Consider the following 21,031-nt stretch of genomic DNA (forward strand, 5'->3'; position numbering starts at 1 on the left):
AAAGAAAGAAAGAAAGAAAGAAAGAAAGAAAGAAAGAAAGAAAGAAAGAAAGAAAGAAAGAAAGAAAGAAAGAAAGAAAGAAAGAAAGAAAGAAAGAAAGAAAGAAAGAAAGAAAGAAAGAAAGAAAGAAAGAAAGAAAGAAAGAAAGAAAGAAAGAAAGAAAGAAAGAAAGAAAGAAAGAAAAAGAAAGAAAGAAAGTTGACTTGAGACTTTAAGTGTCTTGCCTATGGTCCCAAAGCTAGAATGTATCAGTGGCAAGGCTCAAACTCAGGTCTTACTGCCTCAAAGATGGCTCTCTAGTCACTATCTTCTGCCATCTCCCAGGAAATATTCTCCTGGTCCTGACTGGCTGGTGATTCCGAAGGAGGAAGGCCATCCCAATGAGGGCCTAAGTCCACGACATGAAAATCAGTTAAGATACCTGAAAATGTTCAGCCTGAAGAAGAGGAGATTTAGGGAGGAGGTGATGTAAGCTCCTTGAGGGAGGGAACTGCTTCATCTTTGTCTTTGAAACCTCAGTACTTAGGCTGTGCCAGTACTTCTGGCACATAGTAGGTGCTTAATAAGTACTTTGTAGTTAGCTTTCTTCTCCAAAGAAAACCTGATTCTCCCATCAGAGATCTGGTCTGAGTGGACCACGGAGCCAACACTGGTGTTTGGTACCCCAAGAACCCAAGCTCCTCCTTGTCTCTCAGCTTATTTCTCCTACCCATAAACCCATCCCTTGCTGGGCGGTGAGCTCCTTAAGGCTGGGAGTAGGTAGGTCAGTCAATCATCAGACTTATTCCCTGTGCCAGACACTGTGCTAAGAACATCTAGATAAGTCTCCCTTCACAGATCAGAGTTAGCCCAGAGCTGGGCATACAGCAGGTACTCAATAATTGTTCACTAATACAGTCTAAAGAAGGCCTGATGTCCCGAGTCCATCCTGCCTCCCCATTCCCCTCCATCCCAGGATTTCTGCTCTCTCCAAGCCTCAGCCATTTCTTTCCTCCCCTTCTCCTTCTCCTTACTGTGCCGGGCTGTCTTGAAGTTAACCGGGTGAAAGCCACCAGTGAGGGCGGCGGATGAGTCTGTGATGTCCGTGTCGAAGTCGCGGCAGCTGCGCCGGTACACCACCACCCCAACGGCCATGAGGATGACGATGAAGACGAAGATGGCCACCACCAGGCCCGCATAGAGAGCCACGTCTCCTGTTGGCTCCATCACTGGGAAAGAGAAAATGGAAGTGGAGAAAAGTCAGGAAAAGGGAGGGCAAAGCAGAGATCCCCACCTCAGAAACCCCAAGCAATCCCCCCGGCTCCAACTAGATCTCTACCCTCGTGGAGGCAGCATGGAGCACTCCCTGGACTTGGAGTCACAAAGGTTTGAGTTCAAATTCTGCTTCTGATGCTTTCTAGCTGTGTGGCCCTGTCGATCCCTTAACCTTTCTGAATATCATCAGGGACAACACAAATAGACTCTTCCAAAGAGACCCTGGTGCTCCTGTCAGAGACCCTTGTCTGAAGGGACCTTGGGATCCACGATCATCCCACTAACCCGCCAGCATCGTTGTGGAGGGTCCTAAGAACATAGGGTATGAAAATTACTTGGGAGACTCTAAAGTGCTTTAAAAACGTCAGGTATTATTATAAGCAGGACAGACCCCAAAGGCTTAGTTTGTACCTTATAAAGGGGATCCCGCCCTGCTCCCCCAGCCTTTCAAAGCGTTACAGGCTCGGGCTCAGGGACCTGCCAGACCAGCACGGGATGTGCCCAGAGAAGCTTGTCCTCATCATTTCCAAACACTATTGAGGTACGTTCTTTCTTCCCAGCCCAAGTTTGGACAGATTTGACAGGGCAGAACAGATAGCCTGATGCCTCTTTTATGAATGGAGAGGAACAGGTACGTGACTTAAACAAAGTCACATAGTGAGTTATGGCGTGGAACTCCAGACTTAGAACTGGGCTGTTTCTATTTGGCCGTACACCCTGCAGAAGCTGCCCCACTCCCGAGGCTGTTTCTGAGCTTCCATGTTCAGGCAGCAAGATGGCCCCATGGGAAAGGCCACATGGCAGGCTGAGGAGATGGCAAGAGAGGAGGAAGAGGAGAAAGCCATAGCCCCGAAAATTGGGGGGAGAAGGGAGATGGAAAGCAGAAAAAATAAAGTGAGGGAAGCAGGTGAGGAGGGAGGGCAGAGGCAGCCCTTTCTCCTTTCCCTTCCTCCTGCCATGTAGAAAGTCAGCTAGCTTTGGGATGGATGCAGGGCCAGGGCAAGACTGGCCAGCCGTGTCACTAGCTAGCACAGCCGGGCACACCGGGTCCAGCCATCCAGCCTCAGGACTCCTGATGTTGTGCATTATAGTAGCTAATTCCTTCCTTTCTTCTGAGGAGATCTGGGTAATTCTTCCTATCCCCAGCCTTTCATGGGATCCCTCTCACCCTCGTTTATGAATAAGGAAGCGGGTCTTGGAAGAGGAACAGGTACTTTGACTCAGTTACGGTGTGGGTCTCCAGACTTCCAGCTCTGGGCTTTCTCCTTAGGCTGTACACCTGTGTAAGCCCCTGGGATACAACCCCACTCCCTGACTGTTTCTGCACTCCCGTGTTCAGGAAGCAGGATGGCCCCATAGAAAAGTTAGAATCCTTAAACACTCCTGGGCAAACAGAGGCCAGGCTTTGTCTGCAGCCCGTCCCCTCCTCTGCTTCCTCTTGCCGCCTCTCTCTCATTTTAGAGCTCTTTTACCCAATGTGTTTTTAGCTGTTTATCACTTCTCTCTATTAGACTAGAAGCTGCATGAGGGGAGACACCTTGCCTTAAGTGAACTGGTGTCTTCCCCAATGTCTAGCCCAGGGCTCTGTAAAAAGAAGCCATTTAACTGAATTCTCAGCCTCAGGTCCTCCTAACTGTATGACCCTAGGCAAATAGTTGGAGGTCTCTGAGCCTCAGTTTCCTCATCTGTCAAATGGGGATAAAACAGTGTCTACCTCACAGGGTTGTTGCAAGGATCTTAAAGGGCTACATAAATGCTAGTTATTAGAAGCCATTATGTGACGGCCTCCAAGGTTTCCTTCCAGCCCTGTGATTCGGGATGGCGGGCTCAGTCAGGGCAAAGACCATGTGTCACAGACCGGATCTGGATTCCCCGGCTCCCCAGCTCATAGCATGCGGAGGTGCTCAGTGACGCTCTCTGCTGGCCGGGCTTCCCTGCCACCCTCTGCTTTAGCCCGCTCTTGGATGGTTGCAGAAATGGGGGCCACTTCTGTCCGCCTTCTCATTCACTGTAACACCCACATGTGGCCATTTGCTCAGTAATTTACAATCTCCAATTAGTCAACCTGGCCTCTCCCTCTCCCTCAGCACTCCCCCCACCGTCCTCCAGAGAGATGGGGGTCGTTCAGCATTATTGCTAATTTTATTACTCCAGAATTATCTGGGAGCTGTAGTTTAATTACCACAGTATTATTTGGCTATTGCTGCTTTATTAGCCTTGGTGTTATTACTGTAGCATTATTAGCATGGACCCGGGGGGGCTGACTTATGAGACATTAAGTCCCTGGCAGGATGGGGAGAAGAGAAAGAGGGAGGGAAGGATGGAGGAAGAGAGAGAAGGATGGAGGAAGGGAGGGAAGGATGGAGGAAGGGAAAGAAAGATGGAGGAAGGGAGGGAAGGATGGAGGAAGGGAAAGAAAGATGGAAGAAGGGAGGGAAGGATGGAGGAATGGAAAGAAAAATGGAGGAAGGGAGGGAAGGATGGAGGAAGGGAGAAAATGATGGAGGAAGGGAGGGAAGGATGGAAGAAGGGAGGGAAGGATGGAGGAAGGGAGGGAAGGATGGAAGAAGGGAGGGAAGGATGGAGAAAGGGAGGGAAGGATGGAGCGGAGGAGGCTGGGAGGTGATATGGGTGAGAAGAGAACAGGGAATGATGGAGCGCACAGGAGTAACTCTGGAGAGCAGAACCAGACATTTGGGGCCAGGAGAGGCGACATCAGTGGCTAGAAAGCCCAGAATTCTGACCCGTGATTTGGCCATCTGAGAAGAGCATCTCTATTCTGAGAGAATGAGCCGGTTGAGGACTGAATGGGCAGGAATGGGCCATAAGGGACCGGACCCAGGCATGTGAGACTGAAGCATGAGGAGAGGACAGGAATGAGGGAGGGAAGTGGGGGAGGAGAGAGCCCCAGTCAGTGGATTCAGCACTTTGGCCCCCTCCAAGGAAGCAGCAGCAGCACTGGCTGAACCCCATACATCAAACCACCTACATCAAGTGGACCTTTCGTGGTCTCTAGTGCTCTCCACTGCTCTCCAGCCAATCTATCTACAGCTACAAGAAACAATCCAGAAACCATTCTAATACAAGAACATTGTCTCTCCTGGAGAGACCCCCCCAGCATCCTTCACTTGGGATGGTCTACTGCTTGCCCATATGCCTTCTCCCTTTCTCTCCTCAGCTGGTTTTGGGGGGATAAAAAGGGCCATCTCTGGACAAAGAACTCTACTCCCGAATTCCTCATCAGATAAAGAAGCTCCTTCACCCATTTCTAACATATTTAGAGGGGAGGGGACCTCAGAGATCACCTAATCCAGGTGTTTCTCACCTAGGTCCGCAAAGCCTCCAGGCTCCAAGGTCTGGGCTTTAAATGGAAAAAATGAAACCTTTTTTCTCCTTGAACGTCTAACTAAAATATAGCATTTCTTAAAATTACTTTAAAACATTATGATAAGGCTTCATCAGACTACCCAACGAAACCACAAGAGAAAAAAATGCTAAAAATAATCTAATCACTTGATGTTATAGAAATGATGTTGAGAGAGATTTAGGGCTGTGTGTGTGTGTGTGTGTACACAAATCTTATGGCTCCTAATACTTCCTCTGAGGTAGGGATGTCCTATTTGACAGAAAAAGAAACTGAGGCACAAAGCTCATTAATTTGCCAAATGTCAGGTCTCCAGATCCTTAGATCTGCTCTTTTCAGTGTCTTAAGGGGTGCTTGCTTTTCTGGGAACAATACTACTATGTCCAGCAAGTTCTAGTTAGTTTGGGTAAGACTTGAATGCTGGTCTTCTTGGACGGCATCATTATTAGATTACATAATTCTCATGTCCTGTTTTTTAATCTATCAAAGGAATCTCTATGGTTGCCTCTAGCTCTAGAATCCAAGACTCCAGGAGCAAAGGGGGGGGGGGCAGGAAACAGTTTGCACTCCAGAGGAGAAACTCAGCCTGAGTATCATCTCCAAAAAATGACAGGCCTTATCTCTTCCCTTCACTCAGAAAACTAATAGAGGATGGGAGCCACCACTACCACTGTGTGATCTTGGAGGAGTCACTTTCCTTCCCCTAAACTTCTATAAAACAAGGTGAGTGGGAGTGTTGAAGGGCCCTCCAGGGCTCTCATTCTATTCTGTCTGCTCTCCAGGGCCCCTCTATCTCCACAGATGGAAGTGTGCAGTCTCTATTTGACAAAGCGGAATGCACCCCAGTTAGAAGCTATCACCCCCTACAATGAGGAGAGAGCCCAATCACCTTTGGGTTTCTGGGTCCTCAGGGTTCCAGGAATGAGATGCTCTCTGTTATTCCGCTCCCCCGGCCCCCGAGACCTCCCATCCCTCTCCAGCCCATGAGAAGACAACCAGTTAGAGAGAACCAATGACCCCAGAGCAGAGAGAAAATGGTCATGAAATGGGGACTTACGGTGGCTATTGGGTTCAGTTAGAACTCTTTTATCTGTTAGAGAAAACAAAGTAAAAGAAAAAATGATATGGGTGAATATGATGAAGATGAAGATGATACAGAAATGACATGTGGGAGGCCCAGAGCAGCCCCCCTTGGTGGTCTCTCATGCAGGTGCCAGTGGGGTCCGGCTTTGGGGGGTCGGGCCTGCTGCTTCCCCCTCCCCTTCATGCCTGCTGGCCCCCGCCCGGCCCGTCCAGTGCCAGCTCACTCACTCTGAGTGCACAGCCCATCCGTGCAGTTCTTGGAATCCAGAAGCATCCCGCTGCAGTCCCGACCCCCGTTCTGGGGCGGGGGGGCCGTGCATTCCCGGCTGCGCCAGTGGGTGCATTCTGTGCTGCAGGCCGACCACTTACTCCATCCTGTCCACGCTCCATCTACTGTGGATCACGCAACAGTCGCCCACACATTCACACCGGGATGGAAAAACATGGAGAACACAGGTGCCCGCAGGCGTACGGAGGAACAAGGCACACGCAGGTACACAGCACGCGTACGACACGTACAGTCAGACGGACGGACAGATGGAAGAGGCAGACAGAATCACACATTCACAGTCAGACACACACCCAGAGAGAGCAGATACAACAGAGACAGAGAGAGGAGCATATGGGGAGTCGGATATCAGACACACAGATCAGACAAACAAAGAGAAGAGGATTACTCATCATCAGACTGGGAAGGACAGCTGAGGAGTCTCAAGTGAGGAGGGGGGCGGTGCCTTTTCCCAGGGATCTCTGGGCTCATCCAATGGGTAGCCCAGGTGTGAGGGGATGTATGGGAGACCCAAACTAAGTGACCCCGGGAAGTCCCCAAAGGTAAAGGGCAGCTTCTAAGCCTCTGGGGGCTCCGAGCTGACCTCTGGCCCTGGGGAGGGGGTGACAGGTACCCAGGCATTAGAAGTCTAGGGGAAGCAACATGTGAGCATGTGTGGGCTATCTGAGGCCTGTCCTTACCTGGGCACATGGTGGTACAGGCAACCTTCTGGAAGGCCTGCCCCTCGCAGAATGCTCCGCCATTGAGGGGGGCAGGGTTACTGCAGGTCCGGGTGCGATTCTGCCAGCCCCGCCCACAGCGGTTATTGCAAGGTGACCATTCTGACCAGGTGGACCAGCCACCATTCACTTTGGGGAGAAAGGAGGGAAAAGAGAAGGGGGAGGGAGGGAGAGAAAGAAGGAGGAAGAGAGGGAGGACGGAAGAAGGGAGGTTGGGAAAGACGGAGGAAAAGAGAGTGGGAGGGAGGGAAAAAGGGAGGGAAGGAGAGAGACTGTCATCATTGTACAGTGAAGCATCTACCCCATGGCTAACTCTTAACCCAAATTATAGCTCTGCCTCCTAGAAGGTGCACCTTCCATCTTAGAATGAAAACCCTTAGCAGCAGGAGGGACCATAAAGCCCCCTCAGCCCCTGCGATTTGGGAGCCCGCCGTCCTACCATAAACAATGATGGTGGCCGTGGTGCTCCGACGCTTGGCCACGATGTTCTTGGCCACACAAGTGTAGTTGGCTGTGTCCGACAGCCGGGCCTGCCGGATGATGAGGTTGTGGTCGATGGTGAGCAGGTAGTTGCTGTCCTGAGCAGGGTCGATGACATCCTCGTTCTTCAGCCACTCGACCTGCGAGAAGGGGACGAGGTAGGAGGAGGATGTTAAGTGACAAGGAACAAGCCTTTCCTCCGGCTCGGGAAGTCCCCCTGAGTGCCCAAGGCCCAGGCCGGCCTCGCCCACGAGAGAACCTGCTTAATAAAGATGGCGGCAATGATGAGCATTTGGTTAATCATCGGAGTCAGACAAAAAAGAGGAGATGTTCAAATCAAATATTAAACTCCTTCTGTGTGGATCAAGTACCAAAATTTAAACAATTCAATTTAGTTCACAAAGCGTTTGTTAAGCTCTGGATCAGGTGCATTGCTAGGACATAAGCAAACAAGAACAAAAGTGAAGACATTTTGTGTCCTCAAGGAGACGTTCTAATCAGGGAAACAATGAAGACTTGTAGGAAGAAGTGAGTACAGATCCATAGGTAACAAAGAATGGGGGCCAGGAGGGAGAGAGCTTCCAACTGGGGGTCTCAGGGAAGGCCTCCTGCAGGAGATGGGAGCTGAGCTGGGTCCTGACTGGAGCTGGGGATTCCAGGAGATAGAGGTGAGGAGGGAGAATGTTCCAGGTATAGAGAGAGACCCAACCCTTGACTCATGGAACCCACAGAACGGTGGGGAGACATGACATACAGGCAGATGACTGGCACACAATGATGGGGAATGAGCACCACTGATTTACCCATTAAGTCCAAGCTTCTCTTTTGACAGATGAGGAAACTGAGGAACACAGAGACTAAGTGGCTCGCACAGGGTCATGAAGCCAGTGTGAGGCGATATTTTGTTCACTTCAGCACACGTCTCTGAGGATATTAGAGAGACGCTCACAAAGCATCGTAAGATCTAAGGCTAAAAACTCACTACTGTTTGTCTCCTTTCTTGTTTCTTCTAACCACTGAACAGCACTCTCCACATGTGAACCAAGGCTGCGTGGCTACGTGTAATGGAGGTGTTGGTGCATGCAGAGGCTTGAGGGCACTTGCGCTAATTAGCAACAGGGAGATCAAGAGAGCAGGGAGAAGGGAGAGAAACAGGGAGTGAGAGGGAAGGGGTGAGAGAGGGGGACACACAGGGGATGGGACAGAGAAAAAGAAAGAGAGAAAGAAAGAAGGAAGGAAGGAAGGAAGGAAGGAAGGAAGGAAGGAAGGAAGGAAGGAAGGAAGGAAGGAAGGAAGGAAGGAAGGAAGGAAGGAAGGAAGGAAAGAGAGAGAGAGAGAAAGAAAGAAAGAAAGAAAGAAAGAAAGAAAGAAAGAAAGAAGGAAAGAAGAAAAGAGAAAGAAAGGAAAGAGAAAGAAAGAAAGAAAGAGAGAGAGAGAGAGAGAGAAAGAATGAATGAAAGAGAGAAAGAGAAAGAGAGAAAAAGAAAGAGAGAGAAAGAAAAGAAAGAAAGAGGAGACAGAGGAAAAGAAAGATATAGAGAGAGGGAGAGACAGAGAGAAAGGAAGGGAGAGAGAGAAAAGAGAGGGAGGAGTTAAGAAAGAGGAAGAGAGAAGAGGGGAGGGAGAGAAAGGGAAAGAGAGGAGGGGGAAGAGAGGGAAAGAAAGAAAGAGAGGAGAGACAGAGAAACAGAAGCAGAGAGAGGGGAGAAAGAGAAAGAAAGGAGGAGGGAGAAAGAGAGGAAAAGGAGAAGGAGGAGGAGGAAGAGGAGGAGGAGAAAAAAGATTCAGAGAATGAGAGGGGGAAGGAGGAGGGAGAGAGGAGAGGGGGAAAAGGGGGATAGGAGAGGAGAGAGGGATAGACAGAGTTTGCCTTTTTGCCCTGAGATGTGGGAGGAAGGACCCTCCTCCTCCAAAGGCTTGGGTTCCCTGGCCTCCAATGAAGCAGTTCTTAGATGCTTATTTCTTCATTCACCTCTTCACTCTCTCCCCATCCTGGGATTGACCTTTCAACTTCTTCCTGTTGCTAAACTCGCCCATTCCAGTTTCTGTAAAATCCCAGTCTCCCAAGATTGGCAGAGGAGATTTAACTTCAACCCGCTCATTTTTATTTTTTAATGAAAAAAAAAACATGCTCAGAGAGATAAATGGCTTGTCCGAAGCCCCACGGAGTTTCTACCTCTACCGGTCCTTTCCATGCAGGTGCCATAATGGACAGAAATGTTGGAGCAGGAGTCTGAATCTGTGTCATGCTTCAGACACTGGCCTCAGTTTTCTCACCTATAAAATGGGAATAACAATAGCACCTCCCTCCCAGTGTCACTGTGAAGCTCAAATGAGATCACATTTGTAAGGTGCTTGACCAACCTCAGGTCAGTAGATGAATGCTAAACAGCCACGGATATTTTATGTAGTATCTCTATAAATGTGCTGCCTCTTTAATATAATTTCAGTGTCCAAGACTAACAGGAGTGCCCATCTTAAGCAGGGAGGAAGGGATGTCTAGAGAAGGGTGGGAGGGGAGAGGAGGAGAGCCAGGGAATTCACACACCCCCTTCATCCATATTTCACTTTCTCACAGCAATAACAAGAATATAATGATAGCTTACGTTTATACGCTACTTTAAGGTTTAAACAGCACTTCACAGACTTCGTTTGAGCTTCCCTCAAATCCTGTGAGGCGTTATTATCCCCATTTTATAGAGGAGCTAACTGAGGCTTAGGGAAGTGGGATGATTTCATAATACCACAGAGCTGGGACGCATCCCAGAGACTTAGTCCGACCTGTGTTTGAGAATTCCCCTTCCCTTCTACAGCGTCCTGGGCATCCAGCCACGGCCGGAAGACCAAGAACAAGAAAATCCTTTCGTCCCAACGTGGTCCATTCCACGTCCGACAGCTTTCAAGGTTTTCTGTGCTTTGTTTTGCAGCAAAACCAAATCTGCCTCTCTGCAAGACCCCAGTACTGCTCCTAAGCAGAACACACCCAGTCTCTTTTCCAGGGCTCCCGTCTAACCTGCCAGCAGAACTATCTCTGAATTTCCCTGGCCTTCCCTCTCCTTCTTCCCTCTCCAGTCCATGCCCAGTTCCTTCCGCCACATCTCAAGGGGGCCATTCTGGGCATCCTGGATGCTCTCCGCAAATGCTTTCCCATTGATTGACCAAAGTTCTTCCTGAGAATGTTGTTCAAGGGCACACACTGCCCCTTCCGCTTCATTTGGCTGTGCAGGGAGGTCATGGAAAGGGAGCTGGCGAGCTGAGTGCAAATCCTGTCTGATATTGTTGTGTGACCAGGAGCTTAAGCTCTCCAAAACTCAGACTTCTCAGCAGTAAAATGGGGATGATAATCCAGACGTGTTTTCTATCACAGAAGATCAAATGTGAGAACACACAGAAGTGCTTTGTCCCCCTAAAAGCTCTGTAATCAACAGTGACCCCCCCTGGAGTCTGCCCATGAGGGGCTCGTATGCGTATATGGACCTTCAGACAGACTTAACAGCCCCGGACAAGCGTGGAGGTGAAGTGTGTGATGAGAAGTCAGAGCAGCAGCCCGCCGTCCAAAATAAACATTTGGGCCCAAATAGCAGCTGACAGTCTCCAGACAAGCCCATCCATCCATCACGCCCCCATCCATCTGTGCTGCCTGTGAGAATGGCTGGGCCATCTTGCTGGAACTTCACCAGTGCCCCGTGGGGGTCTCGGCAGAGCCAGGAACGCTCCCAGACACCGGGGGCTCATGGCTGCAAGGGATGCTAGGAAGTGGGGTTCCACGAAGGAGACCAGGGAGGGCTTCTCTGAGGTCCCTTACTGAGAGGGATGGAGCGAAGGGAGACAAGGAACCAAAGAGAGGTGAAGGGGAAGCAGGTAAGTGGGGGATTCTGTGGTATAAACTCAACTTCTACAGTCTGTCCTCCTTTTCTCCTTTATTTTCCTTCTTTCCTCCCTATCTCCCTTCTTTCTTCCTTTGTTTTTTCCTCTTTTTCTCTTCCATTTCTTCCTTCCTACCTTCTTTTCTCCATTTCTCCTTCTCACTTTCCATTCCTTTCTTCCTATCTTCCTTCCTCCCTTTTTCTCTTCCTCTCTCAGTTCCTTCCTCCATTACTCCTTTCTTCCCTTCCTTCTTCCCCCTCCCTCCTTCCACTCTTTCTTTCCTTCCTCTCTCTCTCCTCCCTCTATTCTTTCTTTCCCCTCCCTCCTTCCATTCCTTCTTTCCTTCTTTCTTACCTTTCTTCCTCTATTCTTCCCTTCCTTTCTCCCTCCCTCCCTTCCTCCATTCCTTCTTCCCCCTCTCTCCTATTCTTTCTTCCTTTCCTTTCTTTCCCCCTCCTCCCTCCCATGCTTCCCTCCTCCACGACTTCATTATCATAGGGAGTTCCCATGGGTGAAGATCAGCACTTTTCTCTAGAACTGTGCCCGAGGCACTGACAGGATCACCTGCCAGTCTGCCAGAGGGGGCCGGGCCCAGAGGCCTTCCCATCTCCCAGCCAGCGTGGGCCATTCTGCCTCTCAAGGAACCACCGTCCTTCACATTAACTCAAGCCCTGGGCCTGTTAGCAGGACGGGCTGATAGCCCAGGGAGCCGGCATTCGGAGACATGATCAAGGAAAGCAGGGACCAGAGCTCAGAGCTAGAAAACTCCAGTGGACAAGGGGGTCTCCAGGCACTTTGCTCCAAGTACCTGCGACCTGACTGACAATTTTAGGGAAGGGGAGGACAGCTGGAGGAGGGAGGGGAGGATAGCTGGAGGAGGGACAGATCTGGGTGAGAGCAGGCCTCCTGCCAGACTGCAGGGGAAGGAGGGGATCCCCAAGGCCCCATTAGGGAAGGGACGACACACAAGCGTTTAAGGCCAGAATGGAGAACCATGAGCCCCAGAACTGGACCACGCCCTCCTGGGACAGATGAGGAGGTACTAACGGGAGCCCCTAAGTGACACATCCTGGGTCTGAGGGGAGGGAAGCGCATTGGGGGCCAGGGCGCTGCTGCTCCTCACTCACCTCTGCGGGGGGCACCCCCTCGGGGGGCCGGCACTGCAAGAGCACCTCGTGCTCGAGGGGCACCTCCTTCCCCAGCGGCTCCTGGTCAAAGTTCTTTCGGAGGTCTGCAAGGGCGAGAGCATCGGGTTAGTGCATGGGGGGGAGGGGGCAGCTGCCTGTGGCCGGGGGAGGGGGCCTGGGCTCCCACACTTCTGCCTCCAGACCAAGCTCTATTTTGGGGATGGTTCTGAGGCAGGGGCTTCGTCTCGGTCCTGTCGCCACTAGATGGCGACACACTCCCTGGGAATGGATGCCCAAAGCCGGGCTTGGAGCTTGGGAATGGGGGTGACTGGAGTCGGGATGAGGGAGCGAGTGCCAGGCCCTGGAAGGACCGCCATGTGCAAGCATCTCGCTGAGGGGCTGCTCCTGAGAAAGTGGGCTCGGGCCCACGCCAAGGGGCCAAGGGCTGCGAGAGCCGCCCCGCTGACCGGGGCTGGGGGAGCAGAGACCCACCACCGGGGAGGGCCCAGGCCGGGCTGCCAGGGATGGCCGTCACGGGGCCTGGTGGTCCCTGGGCCCTGGGGGTCGTGGGAGCAGAATCACAGACTTCAGTTAAAAGCTACTTGAGACCCCGCCTGGACCAATCACATCATTTTACGAGGGAGCTTCAGGCAAACAGAGGAGGGTCTGGAGCCTGGGGAAAGCGGCCCCCCGAGCAGAGCCAGAGATGCTCCCGTCTATTATAATTTGGTATTAATCTCCCATGGGCAGATAAGTGTACAGCGAATAGAGCTCTCTGGGCCTGGGACTCATCCTCCTGAGTTCAAATCTGGCCTCCTACGGCCTCTGGGCAGTCACTTCCCCTGTTTGCCTCAGTTTCCTCATCTGTAAAAGGGACCGGGGAAGGAAATCACCAATCCCTCCACTATTTTTGCCAAGAAATTCAAAATGGAGTCAGAAGCGGTGGACACAAGGGAATGATACAGAACTCTGGTTCTTTCCTATCTGCTGTTGGCTGCTTGCGTTCTTCAGCTCCCACAGGGGAGGGGGAAGGGCCGGGTGCCCGAGACACCTACAAGCGATGCGGATGTAGGCCCGGCGACTCTTGGTGGTGCCGGCCGAGCTCCAGGCCACACACTGACACCAGTAGTCCTCCAGCCCGAACAGCTCCTCCACTTGCTGCCGGGACACCTCGATCTGCACCTCCCGCACCAGCAGGCCTGTGAAGGGCAGGGAGAAACAGGGTCAGGCGAGGCTGTGAGGGGTTTGAGGAGGGAAACTGGAACGGAGAAGGGAAAATGGGCGAGGAGGGAAACTGGAACGGAGAAGGGAAAATGGGCAAGGTCTCTCTCTCCTGCACCCAGCGGCACTGCCCAGGTACAGAGCCAGGCAATCAAGGAGCCAGAACTGAGGCGGTGGGTGCTGTGCTGAGCACTGGAGATACAGACCGCTCCTGCCCTCGGGGGGCTTACATTCCCTTTATAGAGAAGTATGCAAAATAAGCACAATACAAATAAGTAATAATCAATGCAATAAATACAAGAGGCCTGAACATTCTGTGGGAAGTGATCATCAAACTAAGCTTTAAAAGAAACTAGAGCTGCTTCCAGAAGTGATAGGTGAGTCATGTGTTCCAGCCATGGGAGAGCGCCTGAAGATGGAACGATCCCAGAATCCTAGATCTTGGAATCTTGGAATCACAGAATCTCATAATCACTGAGTTTGTTAAGAACCTTGGAATTATAAGGGACCACAGAGAGCCACCCTCCAGCTAGGGCTGGACTCTGCTCTGCAGTTTCCTCCCGGACAATAGTGACTCATCTTGTGCTTGAACACCTGGAGCAACAAGGAAGAGCACAAGTGGATGGTGAGCACGTCCTGCTACTGGACAGCTCCCCTTGCATTATGACCCCTCCCGGGTGCACCAGCTCTGCCTTCCAGTGACCCAGAGCAGCTGCTGGACCTTTGGGAGTGGGCTGTAGCCAGAGGCCCACTGAGTCTGGAGCCAGGGGACACGCACCGAAGCCATCCCAGGCCCTCACCCGTAAAATCAGGAGGCTGGATTAAATCAGCGGTTTCCAAAGTAGGTTCTGGGATCCAAAGGTCCCCTTTCAGGGGACCTAGAGGCAAAACTCTTTTCATAATAATATTAGGATGCTTTCCTGTATGATAGGGAAACTATTGACAGATATAAATACTCAATAAAATAATTTATTTTGGGGAGGACTCTGCAATAATTTTAAGAGTGCAAAGGAATCCTGAGACTTGGAAATTTGAAAACTCAAGACCAGATGAACTCCCTACTATCCCCCTTCCAGCTCCCAGAAGATGGCATGAATGTCTCTTCCAGTCCAATCTCTGCTGCAGACTAGAAAGCACTTCAAAGGTTCAGCTAGTCCAACCTGCCCATTTCACAGAATGAGAAAACGAAGGTGCTAAAGTAGAAATGTCTTTCCCAAGGTGATGCTGGGAGAGAGACAAGTTTCAAATCCAGGTCTCCTGACCTCAAACCCACTCCCGACTATGGGTAAGAGCCCTAAATATATGGTGTGTGGGGGATATATATACATACATACACACATACACACACACACACATATATATATGTATACACATATTTTATATTTATATGTGTGTGTGTATGTATGTATGTTATATATATGCAATAAGACCCCTCCCATTCTTCTTTTCCCTTCACTGAGCCTTTCTCACTGACTCCGGGACCAGCACACCTTCCCCCACCAACTCTTCCGTAGAGAGACATGGAACATAAGCTTCTTCCTGAGGCTGAGCCTGGAGTTAGTGTGAGCAGGGATGGAGCTGGGGGCAGGGCCCCCGCCTTGGAGGCAGCATCCTCAGGCTCTCAAAGATGTCTTAGCTCTCTCCCTATCTTGGCTGGAGCTGATCGGCTCTGGGGCCCCTGATCCTCCCTGGATAAATGGCCGGACGGCCCCTGAGCTCGGATCACTAGCCTTTGCCGGGCCTTCAGTCTTCTGCACTTCATTCATGAGTTAATCCTCCCCAAGCTCCCAGGACTGGGGGTGGGGCTTCGTGGGGAAGGCGATATAGCAGAGGAGAGAAATTAAAGTACAGGAGACTAAAGCTCAGGATCTCCTTTTCCACCACCTAACGACTAGTCAAAGATGCTAACGGGCTGCAGCTCATCTAGGAGAGAACGACTGGACTGGGGACAAAATGAGAAACCGTGGCTGATGAGGCTTGGAGAATGAAAGACTTGGGGGAGAACATGGCAGCTGTTTTCAAGCATCTCAAGAATCATCATGGAGAAGATAGATCAGGCGGCTCAGCTTGGCCCCAGAGGGCAGAGTTAGGGGACAAACTGCAGGGAAGTAGGTTTACGCTCATTGTCAGGAAAAGTCTCTTAAACAACAACCACAGGTGTCCAAAAGGCTGCCCGGGAAGGTAATGAGTTTCCCATCGGTGGTGGTATTCAAGTGAAAGGTTGGCTCCTTGACAAGTTTGTTGTGTAAGGCACTCTGTTGGGCAGTCCCTAGGCGTGGCTCCTTGGCAAGGATATTGTATAGGGGCTCCTGTTGGGTGGTCCCTAAATCCTTCTATTTCTGGCCTTCTGTCATGTGGGAGTGGGAGGGCTCTTGAGGACCCTAAACCAAAAAGTAAATGCTCCGAGGGCAGTAAGGTATTTTCTCCTCGAGCCCCCACAGGCACAGCACATGTTGAAGTTTTCATGTTGGTATTGCCCATCAAAGGGCTGGCCCTCCCAAGGTTGACGGGGCTGCCATACTGGAAGACCCAGTGACAAAGGTGGGAAAGAGGGGCACAATAATAGTAACAAGATCAGGCCAGAAAATGGGAGAGAACACCTAACCTATCATTTCACGGATGTAGACATTCAGGGCTAAAGACAGCAAATGTCTTGCACAAAATCACATAATTAGTAAGTGAGCAAGGATCTGACCCCAGGTTCTCTGGCTTCTCAGTGTAACATGCCAGTGAGTGTCTTGACTAAGGCCATGCAAGAAGGCAGTAGCAGCATCCAGTTTTCCCATTTCTCAGTCTAAGGTTCCCAGGGCTTGTATGCTACTGGTGTGAACAATAATCTAATCCGAATGGTGAGCCCATCTGCAGGGGAGGCGATTCTGGCTCCCTGATCTCCTCCCAGGGATGTTAGGGTAAATTTCTGGGAGGGGGCAGTACCCCCAGTATAGCCGTCAATACTTCACAAAACACCGAGGTATCTCTTGGGATGCCAGGAAGTGAGGGCTTCTGCCCAGTTGGTGAGGGCGGGGGGGGGGGGAGGGCCAGTCCCTATTATCCCCACGCTAATGAGGACAGCTGCGCCCCAATTTTCAGGACACATAAGGCCTCTTGCTATTGCTGTCGCAGCTAGGAGCAACGGAGCAGTGTTGGTATTACTAATAATCACAGTTACCAATCCCCACCCACCAAGTTTAGAGGTCAGGACACATCTCTGTCCTATAAAATATGGAGTTGTCAGGAGGAAGAATCATGGAGGGAGAGTGGGAAGAAGGCAGAGAGGAGAAACAGAAGGAGAAAGAATAGAAGAAAGGGGCATAGAAAGAAGGAAGGAGAGAGGAAGAGGGGAAGGGGGAAGAAGGAAGAGGAGGAAGGGAAGAGGAGAAGAGAGGGAAGGGGGTGGAGAGGAAAGGACCACTCCAGAGCAGGGATGCCCTTTCCAAAAGCACTGATAAGTAGTGGTGCAATTTTCCAACAACAATGGAGAACTCACCAGCTTCAGAAGCAGCCTCTTACACTTGTGGACAGCTCAAAATGTCTGGACAGCTTTCCTTCTTATCCGGTGAAATCTGCCTGAAACATCTCCCATTGTTCGTAGCTCGGTATCACAGGTTTGAACCACAGAAGCTCAGAGCCCAATGTAATCCCATGTGCACCCGAGTGAGAATCCCCTCTATAAGACCTTTGTCGTGTGAAGGCAGCTGACTTGTGCTGTCAGGGGCCCAAGGAGAGACTCAGCTGGGATAAATAATCTGTGCACTCACTGGGATGTCAGCCCTTCTCCAGATGCCCCCCATCTATGGGGGGGAGGTGGTCTAATGAGAAGCCAGCCTCTGGATTGCCGCTAAGACATGGAAATGTCTTCTGGGCACATAAGACTGACTAACAAAGCTCATCATCTCCTGTATACAGAACTTCTTCTGTGGATCTCCAAGACCCCCTTCTAATGACTCCTCCCCAGGGATCTGCCTCCCTTGTCTCCCTAGAAGCAGTCTCCATTACCTCCTTTTGTGGATCAGATGATCACAGGCTCATTGATGCACAACTGGAAGGATCTTTCCAGATCACCTGAGTCCAAACCTCTGCCTCATTTTAAATTTGGAAGATCCGAGAGATAAAGTTGCTTGCCCCAAGTTTGCACAGGCAGGATTTGAGTTGAGTCAGTTGATACAGACCCAGTGTTCTTTTTTCCCCACACTATCCCACTGGAACAAATAACTCAAATGAAATCTTGCAAGGGAAAAGGTTTCATTAGCAAAATAGAGATGATTTCTAGGATCTAGAACAGAAGCAATCTATGATCTGAAAGATTAGCTATTCCAACCATCCTCATTTTCTAATCAAGTTCTGCCAGTCAGTCGATTAACAAGCATTTATTAAGTACCTACTGTATGCTGGGACTCTGCTAAGCGTTAAAAAATAATAAAAAAGGCAAACAAGTCTCTGTCGTCAAGGAGTTTACAATATAATGGGAGAGACAACATGCAAACAACTATGTACAAACAAGCTACCTGGGGATAAAGAAGAGAGAAGTCACTAGAACTAAAGGGAACTAAGAATTACAGTCAGTGAGGGGAACTAATGTGCCACCATAGTTAGAGAGCCAGTGTTGGAGCTGAAATGAGTCAGAATCATTATTTCAGAGCTGGAAGGGAGCTGAGAGATCATTTAGTCTGATGCCATTTGACAGATGAGGGGGAACAATGCCCACAAGCATAAAAACCAGGACAGATCTCGAGTCTGGGACTTCTGATGTCTGGGTGAGTCTCTTTCTCTGTAATCACCTTCCACAGTGTAGCAAGGTGACTACCCGACAGAATAGATGAGAGATGGAAGTGGTCTCTTAGGTTACCTAGGAACAGAAGGCACTGTCGAAGGGACTCTCATCTGTAAAATTCGGATGATGATGGTGATAACAGCATTTCTTAGCATTATTGTGTGGATTAAATGGGATAACGTAGTCAAAGACTTGGGAAGCCTGAAAGCACCCTAACTACAAGCTTTCATTGTCCTCCATTCCTTCTATTATTTGGCTTATTTTGTCTTCTAGTCACATATCCTATCAATGACATTCCTCATAAAATATGGTCCCAGCAAGAACCACAACCACAACAACAACAACAACAACAACACTCCAGATGTAGATAGGAAAAAGATAGTAGCACTGTCATCTCTTTTGTCTGGGTACTACCAGTCAATCAATCAGCATATACTAAGTACTTACGATGTGCCACATGATACAAAGACACAAATGAAACCTTCCTTGTTCTCAAGAAGCTTATATTCTTGCCATTCTGTATCTCTTGGCCACCATGTTACATTGTTGACTCAAATTCACCTAGCAATCCATGAAAATATACAGTTCTTTCTCATATGAATTGCTGTTTGGTCCCCACTTCCCTCATTCTGGATTTTTGCAATTGGTATTTTTAACCCATCTATATCAATGAATCTCTATTAAATTTCATCTTTTTAAAAGTGTCTGTTGTTCAAATATCTTTTTGGAATTAGAGTCTGATTCTATGTTCCAGCCTACTGAACATCACTGGCACCATGGAAGGTGCCTTAAAAAACAAAGCACATGTCAAAGGGGTGGGTGACAGCCCCTTCTGACTTAGGGTGATTTTTTTTATATGCCCTGGATCTCCTTCAGAGTAAATGTGATCGCCACAGGCAGGAAGGGAATGGGAAGAGCAAGGGAGGGCAAGTTGAGGTTCCTCACCCGTGACCTCGTCCAGGCTCTCCTTGGTGAGGTGGTCATTCTGGTTGACCCATTCTCCATTGCACTTGAAGTAGATCTGGGTGGCTGGGTTGGCTCGGCACAGCAGCTCCACGGGCTTGTTCTTCACAATATAGGCATCCTGGGGCTCTTGTAGGAAGTGGGGCAAGGGCTCAGCAGGGGCAGATGGGAAGGAATCTGGTAGAACTTGACCATATTCAATTCCTGTAGACAGAAGACAAACAGGACTGTGAGTTTAGCTGGACAAGTAAATCTCTTATCACCAATATCTCCCATCACTAATCTATTGCTCAATCCATTGACCCCCCCCCACATATGATCCCACAACATCACTGTGAGGAAAAAGGTAAACAAAGAGGTGACGCAGAGGTTTAATAATATTTTATATTCATTTACAAATAAGAACTAAGACTCAGAAAAATTACAACTCACACAAGCTCACAATGAGTTGAAATGAACAAACAAACAAACAAACAAACAGGAGAGTTGCAATGAAAATCTGGGGGTCTCATTAAGCCCATATCCTGAAGATCCACAGTATGTCTAATGCTTCATCTCCAAACCTCACTCCACCTTCGCTTGACTTTTCTCTAAACTCCCAGCATTCGTTCCTTCCCAGCCATAATCTGGTTTCCAATTTATAACAGGCAGGGTGCCAGAGCACCAAAGACAGCATGGGGTAAGGAACAGGGCTCAAAGTAGGGCAGACTGAGCCCACCAGGCAAGCTGCCCTTAGAAGCCCCACTTCCTTCTTGCCCTCATATGGATCGAGGCAGCCAGGCCGAAGGAAACTGAAAGGATATGTTAGGGACTTTGGGGACACTGGGGGGGGGAGTGTTGTATGGTCATGCTCCCCCTTACTGTGCCTTGGAAGCCAAAAACAATTCTCCAATCCTAATCCCAAAATGCTGCCAGGGTGGCAAGTGATCCAGATGCCCCCTCTTGTCCCCAAGCCACTGAAACTCCCAGAGTCTCTTCCAATGATCCTCTACCTCAGCATGTAGGTTCTTCCCAAAGGTCAGTAGGGAAACCAGACCTTGAATTTTTCCATGGGAATTTTAGCTTTTGAATAGGCCTTTGGACCTAACTTCAGCAACCCTGTCTTGTAGTTAATCCCGAAACCACCTGGTTAGCCCTACTCATCTCCCACCATTAATCAGAACTCCACTCAGCATTTTTTCTGGTAATTTCCTCAACCACCACACGAGCTACAGCATTTTCTTGCAAAAGCTCCAGAAACTGTTCCTTGGGAAAGTTGTCTAATAATAGGCTGGTCCCAGGGCCACTTACTTTCTTTTACTAGACCATGTTCTGTACTTCTTGACCTCTCTTCCCTATCCTCCCACCTTTTAATATTGTAACTGAAATCAAATCTGCACTTGTTCCACTCTCCATCCCTGTGACTTCCCAGACTAAAATATAGCCCTTCCCAAGTGACCAATTCCCTATCTGTGTCTCTCTATTAGAATATAAGCTCCTTGACAGCAGGAACTGCTTTTGTGCTTAGCACAGACTTGCCTTTTACCCTTTAATATGAGTAATAAAAGGTTATTCATTCATTCATCACAGATAGAACTAACATTAGTTCCAGTGGTCCTAGGTTCAGAGAAATGAAAGGGCTTTTCACTAATCCCAGTGTCTTCAGCATCACCAACTGGGAGCCATTTTGTAGGTAATACAATGGGGTAGAGTCAAGAGAGAAGAACTAGATTGTTAGGATCTCAGAGATTCCTTTTTCGATCCATGTGGAATATATGTAGTCTTTCAGGTTGCTCTTCCAAATCATGGGATCTCAGATTTATGATCAAAAGGGCTTAACACTAGTTTTCTATTATTAATCGAATACTATTTCCATGACGGGTTACTAGACCATCATAATTATAGACTACCAGA

The 21,031-nt window shown here is 49.5% G+C and overlaps 1 protein-coding gene across 1 annotated transcript in view; it reads right to left on the minus strand.

Annotated features, from left to right (window-relative positions):
* The window catches only part of UNC5B (unc-5 netrin receptor B), a gene marked incomplete in the record, with an annotated part of 112,052 nt that overhangs the window by 13,360 nt on the left and 77,661 nt on the right, over positions 1–21,031 (minus strand). The window contains 8 exon segments of the mRNA XM_074296907.1: positions 1,014–1,208; positions 5,676–5,708; positions 5,930–6,094; positions 6,671–6,838; positions 7,149–7,329; positions 12,184–12,287; positions 13,239–13,382; positions 19,121–19,342. Coding sequence (XP_074153008.1) covers positions 1,014–1,208; positions 5,676–5,708; positions 5,930–6,094; positions 6,671–6,838; positions 7,149–7,329; positions 12,184–12,287; positions 13,239–13,382; positions 19,121–19,342 — 1,212 coding nt within the window.

This window comes from Sminthopsis crassicaudata, chromosome 2 (assembly GCF_048593235.1).
Source record: "Sminthopsis crassicaudata isolate SCR6 chromosome 2, ASM4859323v1, whole genome shotgun sequence".
NCBI classification, from domain to species: domain Eukaryota; kingdom Metazoa; phylum Chordata; class Mammalia; order Dasyuromorphia; family Dasyuridae; genus Sminthopsis; species Sminthopsis crassicaudata.